Raw genomic sequence first — 14,248 nt, 5'->3', positions numbered from 1 at the left:
CAGAGCTTAAAAATATATATGACCATTTTCTTTTTGCCTGTTTTTCATGTTGATTTGGTATTAATTCGTGTCACATATCAGTTTGCAAACAATGTCAAATATATATAGATATATTAATTTAATGAATAAAGCTGCATACGAACATGATCTCTTTCTTGAGTAAGGCAGCTCCAAAATGCAGGTGTTTCAGCCTAGCTCGGTGCAGCAAGCGAAAATACAAGGGTGGGCATTGGTAATCTTCTCTATTTGCGCCGTGATAGGCTCAAGCAGTCATCATGAATCACGTCGACAATCTACTGGCAAATGCTTTTCAATCCTTGGCACTATCTGAAGAGAAATTATAGATAACACGTATCGGTGTTCATCGGCCATAGGACATAAACATTACACAAGTCGGAAATCGCAAGTTCAACGAGTGGTTTGGAAGGAATCAATGGCTAACTGCAAGCGCCGCAAAGCAATCACTATTTTGCTTCCCCTGCCTGCTATTAGGTGGAGAGGATGTGTGGTCCAAGTCTGGCTTTAAGGATTTAAAAAATCTGTCTGAAAGGGTCTCTTTTCTGAGCTTTAAAGGATAAACATTCACACGCAAAACCATGGACCAGAAAAGGTTGAATACATTGGCCATGTTATCAATCTAGCATGACTTCTGCCATGTTCAAAACAACTTGAAACTCGGAAATGGGAAATCTCAGACTTCAGTCAGACGGCCTCTGATCTGGCGGACTCACTAAACACACTTGCATCATTTGTAAATGATGTCTGAGTGTGCCCCTTATTTGCTTAATATAAGGAATTTAAAGTTGTATTTTTACTTTTGATACTTAAGTATATTATAGCAATTAACTTTTATTTTTATACTTAAGTATATTTTAAACCAAATACTTTTACTTAAGTAGTATTTTACTAGTTGACTTTTACTTGAGTCATTTTCTATTCAGGTATCTTTTACTCAAGTATGACAGTTGGGTACTTTTTCCATGACTGACCATCTATTACTAACCCACTGCTGTGGCATTTCTGTTCTTTGTTTGTTAAAATTCTTTGCGCATCAATTTCAAAGATTCTACTGAGTTACAGTTCACATAAGGAAATCAGTCAATTGAAATAAATTCATTAGGCCTATGGATTTCACATGACTGGGAATACAGATATGCATCTTTTGGTCACAGATACCTTTTTTTTTTAAAAGGGGTAGGGACATGGATCAGAAAACCAGTCAATATCTGGTGTGACCATCATTTGCCTCAGGCAGTGCGACACATCTCCTTCGCATAGAGTTGATCAGGCTGTTGATTGTGGCCTGTGGAATGTTGTCCCACTTCTCTTAAATGGCTGTGCCAAGTTGCTGGATATTGGCAGGAACTGGAACACCCTGTCGTACACGCCAATCCAGAGCATCCCAAACGTGCTCAATGGGTGACATGTCTGGTGAATATGCAGGCCATGAAAAACTGGGACATTTTCAGCTTCCAGGAATTGTGTACAGATTCTTGCGACATGGGGCCGGCCATGCATTATCATGTTGAAACATGAGGTGATGGCGGTGGATGAATGGCACAACAATGGGCCTCAGGATCTCGTCACAGTATCTGTGCATTCAAATTGCCATCGATAAAATACAATTGTGTTCATTATCTATAGCTTAAGCTTGCCCATACCATAACCCCACTGCCACCATTTGGCACTCTGTTCACAATGTTGACATCAACAAACCACTCACCCACACGGCGCCATACACGCTGTCTGCCATCTGCCTATTACAGTTGAAACCAGGATTCATCCATGAAGAGCACACTTCTCCAGCGTCCCAGTGGCCATCGAAGGTGAGCATTTGCCCACGGTTACAATGACGAATTGGAGTCAGGTCAAGACCCTGGTGAGGACGACGAGCAGGCAGATGAGCTTCCCTGAGATGGTTTCTGACAATTTGTGCAGAAATGATTTGCTTGTGCAAATCCACAGTTTTATCAGCAGTCCGGGTGGCTGGTCTCAGACAATCCCGCAGGGGAAGAAGCCAGATGTGGAGGTCCTGGGCTGGCATGGTTACAAGTGGTCTGCGGTTGTAACCTAGGTTTGAGACCATGGCTGTGTGAGAAGCGTGCCTGTATCTATCTCTCACAGAACTTGAATGAGATGTTCTTTCTATGTTATCTCTCCCTCTCTCTGCTCTGATAGACATGAGCCTGCAACTTTCATCTCTCCAGCGTTACACTTGATCATTTATTTCCTTACAGAATCATAGCTGCAACAAATACATATGCCAAAGTTATAGAATTCATGCTGTGTGTTCAGAAATAAATGAAATAATTCTGAATAGCCTACCACAAGAAGGCCTATAATTTAGCCACAGATTATCAATAGTTTCTTTATAAAATAATAGCCTAGCTGTGGAGTGTAGCCCAATAACAAGCCTACAGTTGGGAATGCGCAGTAAATCTGTCAGTGAACAAACAGCATGTTGACAAAACAGGCCTTTCTCAATATTTATAATACAATCATGGGAATACACAGATTGGAAAGAAAATGGCTCCTGCTGAAGAGAGAAGACTCGAATCTATCTGTCTGCTGTAGGCTACCAACATATTTGATACACTTCAAAATATTATTTTACAAAGTAAAACAAGAGAGAGAGAGTTTTGGCACAAGTGCATTGAGGGGTCAGGAGACACTGTGGCCCCATCCGATGATACCCCCGGACATGGCCAAACAGGAAGGATATAGGGATCATAGCTTTCACCTGGATTCACCTAGTCAGTCTGTCAGGGAAAGAGCAAGTGTCCTTAAATGTTTTGTATATTTAGTGTATATACAACTGGAATACAGATACAGGGTCACAGTAGCATTGTTACATAATAGACACAGCAATTACTGCTTACTTGTTATGTAACTTTAAATGCAAAACATATCAAGCTGTAATGCAAACGTTTGGGACTGACCATGTAAGTATGTGTTAGTATGTGATGTGTTATCCTGCCATGTATTCATGGAATTTGTCAAGCTCTATGTGTTAGTATGTTTATGTTCTAATCCCTACCTCCTCCCAGGCTTGCGTCGTCTTTCAGTCTCAGAGCTGAGCGAGGCCTTGGAGGAGGTGGAGACGGCCATCAGGCGCTACAGTGAGGAGCTGATCCAGGCCCTGGCCCTGAGGGACGAGCTGGACTTTGAGAAGGAGGTGAAGAACAGCTTCATCTCACTGCTCATCGATGTGCAGAATCGGCAGAAGGAGCACCGTGAGCTGCTCCGCAAGAAGAAGAAGATCAGGCCCACAGGCAGCGCTCAGAGGGCAGACAGGACACATGTCCCTGGGACGGTGAGCGAGATGGGCACAGATTCGTACACATAGTATTGTATGATTTGAAATGCATATAATACACATTGTGATGCACATACGTGCCTTGATACAGTGGGGTCTGAAATTATTGACACCCTTAATTAAGATGAGCAGTACTGACTGTATAAAATAAATAATGCAAGTACTGAGCTAATACATTTGCTCAGAGAAGTAGATTTTGTTTAACAAGTCATAATTTTTAAACTCAAATGTAGTGGTCAAAATGACCCCCCAAAGACTAAATAAAGTAGTCACAAGTTTAGTATTTGGTTCCATATTTCTATCACACAATGACTACATCAATATTTGAACTTTATTTAACTAAGCAAGTCAGTTGAGAACCAATTCTTATTTTCAATGATGGCCTAGGAACAGTACCTTGTCAGCTCGGGGATTCAATCTTGCAACCTTTCGGTAACTAGTCCAACGCTCTAACCACGAGGCTACCTGCCACCCCTAAATTAATGGTAAATAATGTATTGTGTCATTTTGGAGTCAATTGTATTGTAAATAAGAATAGTATATGTTTCTAAACACCTCTACATTAATGTAGATGCTATCATGATTACCCATAATCCTGAATGAATCATGAATGATAATGATATCTTAGCATGTCTATTTACCATTCATTTCTATTGGGCACAAAATAATCCGAATAAAATAAACCCAAAACAAACTGCAAATGCATCCAACAAGTCTGTAGAGTTACAAGCTTGATGTAGTCGTTGTTTGCTAGGAATATGGAACCAAATACTCAACTTTGGACTACTTTATAAGAATCTTTGGGTGGTCAATCATTTTGACCCCTACGTTTTTCAGGAAAAATATTGACTTGCTAAACAAAATCTTTCTCTGGGCAATTGTATTAGTATAAAATAACATAATTTCCCACATTTTTTGAGCATACAATATAGTTCAGTACTTGAATTATTTATTTTATATGGTCATTAATGCTCATCTTTATCAAGGGTGTCAATCATTTTGTACCCCACTGTTAGTGTATTGTGCACACGCCCATTTATACAGGCACAAACCAGGTTAGATGCATGCACTGGAAACAGAAGAAATGCATGAGAGACATGCCTGGAAGTGCAAAACAACACCCTGCAGTAGTCCTGTACTAACTTCTGCACTCACCCTGCAGACCCTGTTGGGTCTCTCTTTCTGTCTCTCCTTCTGCTTTATTCTACAGTCCACTATTAGCCTACTATTTACATACTGAAAATGTATTTATTTACATCATTACATTGTAATTATTGGGCTTTGTTATATGTCTTTGTAAATACCAGCTGAAAACTGGACAGTAAAATAAACGACCCTGTAGGTCTGAATTCACCTTGCCATTGTTTTTGTCCAATCTGAACTGTTGGACTTCCGTGCGGATAATTTGTCCTTTTCGGAACCAGAAACGATGGCAGGTTGAATCCAGTTCTATACCCCTCTTCTTATTCTCATGCTCTCTAGAGCTCTCATGTCTTTTTGGAGGGTTTCTCATTCTTTCTCTGGTAGTTTTATCTCTCTTGCGTTCTCTCCCTCCTCTCCCTTCCTCTAGCTCTTCACTATGGAAGGGCTGTCCACTGTCATTCAGAACGGCCTCCGTCAAACTTTCGGCATCACAGGAGGGGACAAACAGGTGCCCCTCTCTCTCTAGCTATCCTCTCATCTTTTTGACATTTTTCTTTGCAGTTCTTTTCTCTACAGCTTTTGCCGCTGCTGTGTTTACCACATGTCCTCTTTATTTTACCATCTTTCATTTTCAATTTAACTCAAGCCCTCCTTTCTGCTCTCTCATCCTGTGGCTCATTCTCTCTGTCCATCAAACACAAATTAAGCAGCTCTCCTTCTCAGCTTTCATATCCTTCTCTTTTTATGACTTGTTCTTTTCTTCCCTTATCCTTTTCCTGTCTTGTTGACTGAGCATTTAGCCTTGAGATTGGCTGTAACTGGATGCTGAATCATCCAGTAGTGTGCACTCCTTATTTCCTGCAAACAAGCATCCTCCTATTACTAATGCCCAGTTGTCTCCCACCAAGCTAAAACCAACCAATGGCCTTAAACCTCACCTACAGCCACACACCAACCAATCACAACTTACTTTCACTCATTATTGGCTCGGAGTCGACCAATGACTCTCTCACTATCAAATATTCAGTTTCTTGACTTCCAACAATTCATACAAAGGGTGATGGTAAAGGTTTAGGATTGTGACAGTCATGGAATTTTGGATGACTATAATTGGCCAGCGTAATAATAACCGTTTGAATAGCACATTTTCTCCCCTCCTTTGCGCCTGATTGCATGTGCTGCCATATAAATAGAATGAATAGAACGGGCCACTGCATTTATGTCAATGATCAATATGTGCTGTCATCTTTTGATTCAACTCAACTGACATTGCTTGAACACTTCATTAACAGGGGAACAACGGCAAATTTAGGGAATTTGTCTAGCTGCCTAAACTTCTCTGAATTAGTGTCCCCTCTGAGGAATACAGAAAATCTACTGACATAATTTATATTCCGTCAGCGAACATACACTGAACAGAGATATAAATGTAAAGTGCTGAGATGAAAGATCCCAGCCGCACGCCGTAAAAAAAAAAAGACTTAAGTGACAATGCCCTAGAAGCCGGTGTTTGGAGGATATATTGGTACGTGTGTTAGGTCCGAGACAAGTCGGGGGCAGAAAACTGCCAATATATCCTCCAAACACCGGCTTCGAGGGTGTTATCACTTTTATACATCGGATTACCAACATATTCAAATAACTTTATTAACTTTATTTTGATGAATTTATTCATACTATTTCATCCTTCCACAAGAAATAGTCCCGACACAAATCTAGGGTTGCTACCCAAGCCGGCTGGTCGTTCGCTCTATCGGTTCGGTTTCCAGAGACGTGACCCAGTCGTTCAGTCTTTCTGCTCTGTATCTATGGACGCGACCCAGTCGGTGCTTGTAAATGTTATCCCTTGCTTGCTAGCTAGCTAGCCAACTACAGGTAACTTACGATCGTGTCAAAAAGTGCAGCCAGAATAACAGCAATGTAGCTGCATTTGTTTAAGCTGTTTTCCAGTGACATTTATTTGGATACATGCGTAACAATGAGCTAATGAGGCGTGATTTCGCCTGGTATGGAGAATGTGCTCTCTCACCAGGAAACTGTTGTTCAGGGGAGCTAGCCAACAACACAGCTAACAGAGTCACTTCAAACTGAAACTGGAAAGACTGCAAACTAGCTGCACTTCGTTTCGTTTGACCTTTTTTCAATTTATATTTCTTTGTATATATCCATACAAATTATGCCAGCTGATTCATGATTCCGACTGGCCGAGAAAATCTGCCTGTCTGTCTCGTCCCTGCACGTTCATTACTATATTGAGTAATTGAAACTGAAACAGCGCATCCCAAATGGCTGGAGACAACAAACAATGTACCAGGCCAGCTGTGATTTTACAATCTGAGAGCAAGATTTGTTGGACTACCAAGAAAAATATTGGTGAATTATATTATTCATACATTGATATGCATCCATCTATTCTGCCAACATTTCCTTACTCTGTCATAGAATTCTGAGTCAAATCTAACCTCTTTTTAAAACCTCTTTAAGTTGATTTTGTAGCGTAAACTGGGAATTTTATATTTTTTATGGATATTATGGTTGTCTGCAAAGTAGTTAAAATGCTGGTTGTTCCAGTTGAAAGTTAAGATTTACCCATGTTGAATGTTATATCATATTTGTGCATCACTGAGTGACGCTCTATCGAATCACGGGGTCATTTCATGTTTTTATGTGTATCTGAGCTATTTGTCGTTCAAGCAGGCAGAACTACAGACGAGTTTTGCATCAAAAATTCTTAACTTTCTCTTTTATCATGGTGCAGTTTTTCTTTTTCTTTCTGTTCAACATTTTTGTCTTTTTTTTTATCCCCCTCCATCCTTTGCCTTCCCTCTCTCCTGTGTCGTGTTCTCTCTCTCCTCATTCTGTGGTTGTGACGTGTGTTTCTCGCTCTCAGTATCTGACCACAGTTATCCCCTATGAGAAGAACTCTGGCTCCCCCTCTGTGGAAGACCTTCAGATCCTCACCAAGAGTGAGTACGGACATGTTCCTGTTTATTACAACCTTGTATTATTTATTTTACAAACCACACTTTGTCTGTTAACTTTTTAAGTCACTGTAGGCCAACCGATGAAAGCTGTAATGTGAAGACCGAAATGTCCTATTATGACCATGATAGTAACTCATCCCAAATCTTTTTTCATTTTTTGCTCTTCCCTCCATGCAGTTCTGCATGCCATGCGGGAGGACAGTGAGAAGGTACCCAGCCTCCTAACAGACTACATTCTCAAAGGTACTCCCTCCCTACCAGTTTCAAAACTCTTACTCCCGTTCAAAACACCACACATTACCACACAAGGTGTACATTCTCAAAGATACTCAATTACTTTGAGGAAACATTGCTCCCATTCAAAACAGAGCTTTTGTCTAGATTGACAGTCTCACTATGACCTAGTGCCGGAGAAAGATGCTGCAGGACACAAGGGTCCTGTTAGGACACATGTTATTAGGAGGGTCTACTTCCAATGTGTTCTTTGTTCACTGAAGGCCTGCAGGGTTTTTCGAAGCCTTTCATCTTGACCTTTACCCTCCTTGTTTCTCGCCTCTGCTGCGCTGCTCTGTCGCTAGTTCTAGTATGAGAAAGGTGGAGGTTTGTGAGCCACACACACACACACACAATGACATGCATACAGGAAACGCACACACACGCAATGTGTGGAGAGCCCGCTCTCACACACCTCCGAGACAGCCCCCTTCCCTGGCTCTGTGCTGTAGTGTAGTGTACCTGTGCTGTGATTGTGATTATGGTGTACTTACTTTACTTACCCTCTATCTTACACACACTCCCTCCTCCTACTCACACACACGCTCTTGCTCACCCTCCCGTCCGTTCTTAATTGCTCTCTTCCATGTGGTACATCATTTTAGGTTGACAGCTGTTTTCTGGGTGTTCTTCTTGTCCCTACAGTGCTGTGTCCCACATAAACCCAGTGGAGGAGCCACCTGTTCTACAACACTCTGAACACACTCAAGGCATAAGCACTTTTTATTTTTTAGGAACTCAACTTACTGTCCCTGACCTCCAGGGGGCCCTCATTGATTTTGTTAGTCACTCTCACTCAGATATCAATAACATGGCATAAGCCATGGTAAAATGTGATGAATTGTAGGAAATTATTCACCCCATGGTAAAATGGGTAGAAATGCAATAATGTCTCTCTGCCCCATGGCAGAACTAGAATTGCATGAATTTTTCGTAGAAAATTGCTAAATGTTCTCTCTGCCCCATGGCAAAATGTGTAGAACTGCAGGAAATTATCTTTAAAACATGCATTTTTCTGACTGTCATCAAGAGGGGTCCCATGAAACAAATTTGCCGCTCTTAGAGCCCCCAAAAGGCTAAAGCTGGCCCTGCGCTCAGGAGCTGCAGAGTTCTTGAACATACCAATGGAAGGAGTCACCCACCCCCCTAATAAGGTGGACTCTTCCTGATGGAGTATTTATTTTCTCCACAACAACTTTTCCCGCAACCTTTTGAGATTCACATTTTAATGCCTGTTTTACCTTATAATCTTCTCACCTTTTACGTGTAATCTTAAATGTTTTTTTAATGTTGTAATGCTAATATCTCACATTCGTTTTAATGTCTTCTCTGCATGTTAGCAGTATTACTCTCCATTGTCTAAAGTGGCTTGCTGTTCTCATCTTCTATCCTCCGTTTGCACTGATGTGAAGGAACTGGAGATGGAAAACAAATTCCTCTACATTCACCTGCCTGCCTTTTCACATCATTAAAGGTTAGGGTGAGGAGACAAGGAGAAGAAGTCACTTGACAATTGGGATGCAGCTTTTCTCTGTTAAACTGGCTAATTCCCTCTGTGTGTGGGTATATATAGGAGGGATGGGAAAATAAGGCTTCCTGAACCAGTCTAACTATGGCGGGATCAGTCCAATGGGAGCTCGCCACTTTATCAGAGAGCTATTGGTTCAGAGCAATTAATGATTGACAGACCATGGGATTAGTGGGGTTCAGAAGCCTTGTTTTCACCATCTCTTAGGTTTTATGTTTCATAAACCCCCTTAAAGGTTGTGCACGTCTTTGCATGCTGCTACATAGGATTAGGGAGCTACATCGGTCAAATATTATAAAGCATTGTTTGTATACTACAATGTGAAATTGCACAGATGGAACTTTTTTTTTTTTAAGTGATAACTTCTCAAAAAAGGGAAAAATAATGACAGAAGTTAGTAAGAAGGTAACAAAGAACAAACTTGCACAGCTTTTTATTTTTCTGTAGTTTTAGAGAGATGAGGGACTTTTTACTGCCAGCAGTGTGTGGCCACTTATTATAACATCACCATTGTTATGTAAACACTAGCCGTCAACCTCTGACCCCTCCTAGGGATGTCACATGACATCACCCTGTATACTTGCCTCATACCTCCTCTATAAAGTACAGTAAGTGAAGGGTTACAGCAATAATATTAGAATGTAAAATAATGGTTAAATTGCTGTGAGTTGATCCTGCCATGTTGTGTTTAGAACTAATAACTCTTTGATGTTGTGTAAATGTTGGGGATCTAGTGATGACATGTTATCTTGTCTTGTCTAGTGGACGTAGCAACAGTAGTAGATCACCAAATCGTTGCATGTACTTATGTAGACAATTTAAAGGATGTAGAGAGGTTTCTGTACAAAAGCAGGAGAGATTTTTCAAACTTAAATATTTCAAAAACCCATTGTCTACATCCACAACCACTAACCTTCAGCACTGTCTATAATATCACCTCTGTACAATCCTGTCAAATCATCAGCAGTAACTAAGCTCAGTGCACAATAATTACAATAACACACAAGCCCATCAGGTCTGGTCTATCACTACTCTCAGGTACACCCAGAGCATCGGTTCTACAGCAGCCAGCCTGTCCACAGAAGTACAGCATTATGGATCGTGTTAGGAAGAAAGAGTGTAGATGTTGTTACGCCATGCTTGGGGATAATGTTGAAGCATTAGCAAGCCCATCATCCTATAGCTTGAGTAGCCATTTAGTAGTTTTTGTCTGTCCTAGGCCTGAGTAGTAATATAGTAACATCAGTGATAAGGTTTCAGACAAGTATAGGCTAGTACCTAGCTAAGTGGACGTTGTAGCATCAGCTTGCGATAGCGCTGTATCAAGGCAACCTGACACCTATAGACAGCAACTAGATATCCCAGGTGGGCCGCTGTAAGTCAATGGTAGTGCCAGTCCTCACTAGTAGAAGTCTGGTGTAGTTGGCAGGAATCATCGAGTCTTACGGAAGCTCTCTTTTCCCTGTATCATTGTGTATGTTATGAAGAGATGTTGGGTTTTAGTTGAGGGTCTCAGAAGGCATCTTTCTTTAGTAAGGGAAGCCAGTAGACCTCTACGTACTGTACAGAATCATATGTAGCTATCTTTCAACTGTAGCAAGCTTCAGAATCATTCAGAACCCCAAGCATGTGCTGCATGCACTTTATCTACTTTTACTTAAAGTAAATAAAATGAATGATAAGGATTAAGGTCACACTAAAGGGATCCTTAGCATTGAACCACATTGTAATAAGAAAGTTAAGCTGAACTGAAATGTATACTAGCTTGGGTGGGGTTTGGACTCCTTGAAACTAGTCGAGTTGAGAACTAGTATTATTCTGGTTGTCTTGGAGCGGCATGGGGTTGTCACAGAGATCAGAGAAGGTTATCGACTCAGGCTAAAGCCCCACCCCTCGTCGCATGTCTGCTAAAATAGAGGGACCATATCAGCGTATATCCACGCTTTATCTAGAGATTTATATTTATATAGACACAAGCAACAAATAAGGCTGCCTTTGTAAATGCCAGAACTTTTGTATAATAGAATCTACTCTTTTATTTTTAATGCAATATACTTCTTCCCCCATTTTGGGTTTTTATGTTTACTTGTCTTGTTGTCATGAGGTACTAAAGTACATTCATTTATTCAGTAAATGTTTGTTTTGTAACCATATCGACTGTAGTGGTACAAACGTTTTGTGCCAGAATTACATTGGAACTCATTTCAAAATAAAATGTTTACTTTGGTGTCATACTATTGGTTTGTAAGTGCATCCATGACGATCAATAATTGGTATTAAATCACCTTTTTACTCTACTTAAAGTTACTATCAAAATACTTTTAATAGATGCAATCTGTAAACAGAAAATGTGCAGAAACCTATCAAAAGGCATTCTTACATGCAGAGCAACAGCAAGTCAATGTACAAATATGTTTTATATCAAATAAAAATGGCATACTCTTCTCTTTCTATGTTAGGTCAGTGTAGCTATAAGAACAAATCTGAATATAAATGGATGCCTTAAATACTGTTAATTGAAAAAATGTAATGTTATTCTCTCAGTGTAACTAACGGGCAGCTCTTCTCTCCATCAGCCCCTCTACCTCCTCGGGAGTCCTATTTCATGGAAGCACTCATGCATCTGTCCCAGAATTATGTCAGTCTTGCTCCCAAGAAAAGTCATTTTCTTAGACAATCTGAAGTGAGTCATTTATCAGTTCGATGTGAAGAAGCAGTAAAAACCAAACTGCACAACGTTGCAGTCATAGCCAAAGAGGAATAGTTCTAAGCAGTGGCGACCTGTCATTCAGGGCAGGTGGGGCAGAGCTTAAAAATATATATGACCATTTTCTTTTTGCCTGTTTTTCATGTTGATTTGGTATTAATTCGTGTCACATATCAGTTTGCAAACAATGTCAAATATATATAGATATATTAATTTAATGAATAAAGCTGCATACGAACATGATCTCTTTCTTGAGTAAGGCAGCTCCAAAATGCAGGTGTTTCAGCCTAGCTCGGTGCAGCAAGCGAAAATACAAGGGTGGGCATTGGTAATCTTCTCTATTTGCGCCGTGATAGGCTCAAGCAGTCATCATGAATCACGTCGACAATCTACTGGCAAATGCTTTTCAATCCTTGGCACTATCTGAAGAGAAATTATAGATAACACGTATCGGTGTTCATCGGCCATAGGACATAAACATTACACAAGTCGGAAATCGCAAGTTCAACGAGTGGTTTGGAAGGAATCAATGGCTAACTGCAAGCGCCGCAAAGCAATCACTATTTTGCTTCCCCTGCCTGCTATTAGGTGGAGAGGATGTGTGGTCCAAGTCTGGCTTTAAGGATTTAAAAAATCTGTCTGAAAGGGTCTCTTTTCTGAGCTTTAAAGGATAAACATTCACACGCAAAACCATGGACCAGAAAAGGTTGAATACATTGGCCATGTTATCAATCTAGCATGACTTCTGCCATGTTCAAAACAACTTGAAACTCGGAAATGGGAAATCTCAGACTTCAGTCAGACGGCCTCTGATCTGGCGGACTCACTAAACACACTTGCATCATTTGTAAATGATGTCTGAGTGTGCCCCTTATTTGCTTAATATAAGGAATTTAAAGTTGTATTTTTACTTTTGATACTTAAGTATATTATAGCAATTAACTTTTATTTTTATACTTAAGTATATTTTAAACCAAATACTTTTACTTAAGTAGTATTTTACTAGTTGACTTTTACTTGAGTCATTTTCTATTCAGGTATCTTTTACTCAAGTATGACAGTTGGGTACTTTTTCCATGACTGACCATCTATTACTAACCCACTGCTGTGGCATTTCTGTTCTTTGTTTGTTAAAATTCTTTGCGCATCAATTTCAAAGATTCTACTGAGTTACAGTTCACATAAGGAAATCAGTCAATTGAAATAAATTCATTAGGCCTATGGATTTCACATGACTGGGAATACAGATATGCATCTTTTGGTCACAGATACCTTTTTTTTTTAAAAGGGGTAGGGACATGGATCAGAAAACCAGTCAATATCTGGTGTGACCATCATTTGCCTCAGGCAGTGCGACACATCTCCTTCGCATAGAGTTGATCAGGCTGTTGATTGTGGCCTGTGGAATGTTGTCCCACTTCTCTTAAATGGCTGTGCCAAGTTGCTGGATATTGGCAGGAACTGGAACACCCTGTCGTACACGCCAATCCAGAGCATCCCAAACGTGCTCAATGGGTGACATGTCTGGTGAATATGCAGGCCATGAAAAACTGGGACATTTTCAGCTTCCAGGAATTGTGTACAGATTCTTGCGACATGGGGCCGGCCATGCATTATCATGTTGAAACATGAGGTGATGGCGGTGGATGAATGGCACAACAATGGGCCTCAGGATCTCGTCACAGTATCTGTGCATTCAAATTGCCATCGATAAAATACAATTGTGTTCATTATCTATAGCTTAAGCTTGCCCATACCATAACCCCACTGCCACCATTTGGCACTCTGTTCACAATGTTGACATCAACAAACCACTCACCCACACGGCGCCATACACGCTGTCTGCCATCTGCCTATTACAGTTGAAACCAGGATTCATCCATGAAGAGCACACTTCTCCAGCGTCCCAGTGGCCATCGAAGGTGAGCATTTGCCCACGGTTACAATGACGAATTGGAGTCAGGTCAAGACCCTGGTGAGGACGACGAGCAGGCAGATGAGCTTCCCTGAGATGGTTTCTGACAATTTGTGCAGAAATGATTTGCTTGTGCAAATCCACAGTTTTATCAGCAGTCCGGGTGGCTGGTCTCAGACAATCCCGCAGGGGAAGAAGCCAGATGTGGAGGTCCTGGGCTGGCATGGTTACAAGTGGTCTGCGGTTGTAACCTAGGTTTGAGACCATGGCTGTGTGAGAAGCGTGCCTGTATCTATCTCTCACAGAACTTGAATGAGATGTTCTTTCTATGTTATCTCTCCCTCTCTCTGCTCTGATAGACATGAGCCTGCAACTTTCATCT

General features: G+C 40.8%; 1 protein-coding gene across 1 annotated transcript; it reads left to right on the top strand.

Moving 5' to 3' along the window:
* The first annotated feature begins 2,971 nt into the window (after positions 1 to 2,971).
* Positions 2,972 to 11,481, top strand: LOC118964448 (fasciculation and elongation protein zeta-2-like). The gene is made up of 5 exons (XM_036975893.1): positions 2,972 to 3,313; positions 4,887 to 4,967; positions 7,350 to 7,425; positions 7,621 to 7,686; positions 8,362 to 11,481. Exons 1-5 carry the CDS (start codon positions 2,987 to 2,989, stop codon positions 8,376 to 8,378), a joined length of 567 nt encoding a protein of 188 aa, XP_036831788.1. The 5' UTR covers positions 2,972 to 2,986; the 3' UTR covers positions 8,379 to 11,481.
* The last annotated feature ends 2,767 nt before the right edge of the window (positions 11,482 to 14,248 follow it).

This window comes from Oncorhynchus mykiss, chromosome 4 (genome assembly GCF_013265735.2).
Source record: "Oncorhynchus mykiss isolate Arlee chromosome 4, USDA_OmykA_1.1, whole genome shotgun sequence".
Classification (NCBI taxonomy): Eukaryota; Metazoa; Chordata; class Actinopteri; order Salmoniformes; family Salmonidae; genus Oncorhynchus; species Oncorhynchus mykiss.
This window is presented reverse-complemented; position numbering and strand designations above follow the sequence as displayed.

What these genes read in the sequence shown, in the direction of transcription:
- LOC118964448 (XM_036975893.1), top strand. Translation starts at nt 2,987, where the DNA reads ATGGAATTTGTCAAGCTCTATGTGTTAGTATGTTTATGTTCTAATCCC. An exon ending in TCACAGGAGGGGACAAACAG is followed by an intron (nt 4,968 to 7,349) that starts GTGCCCCTCTCT and finishes TCTCGCTCTCAG; the next exon opens with TATCTGACCACAGTTATCCC. An exon ending in CCTTCAGATCCTCACCAAGA is followed by an intron (nt 7,426 to 7,620) that starts GTGAGTACGGAC and finishes CCCTCCATGCAG; the next exon opens with TTCTGCATGCCATGCGGGAG.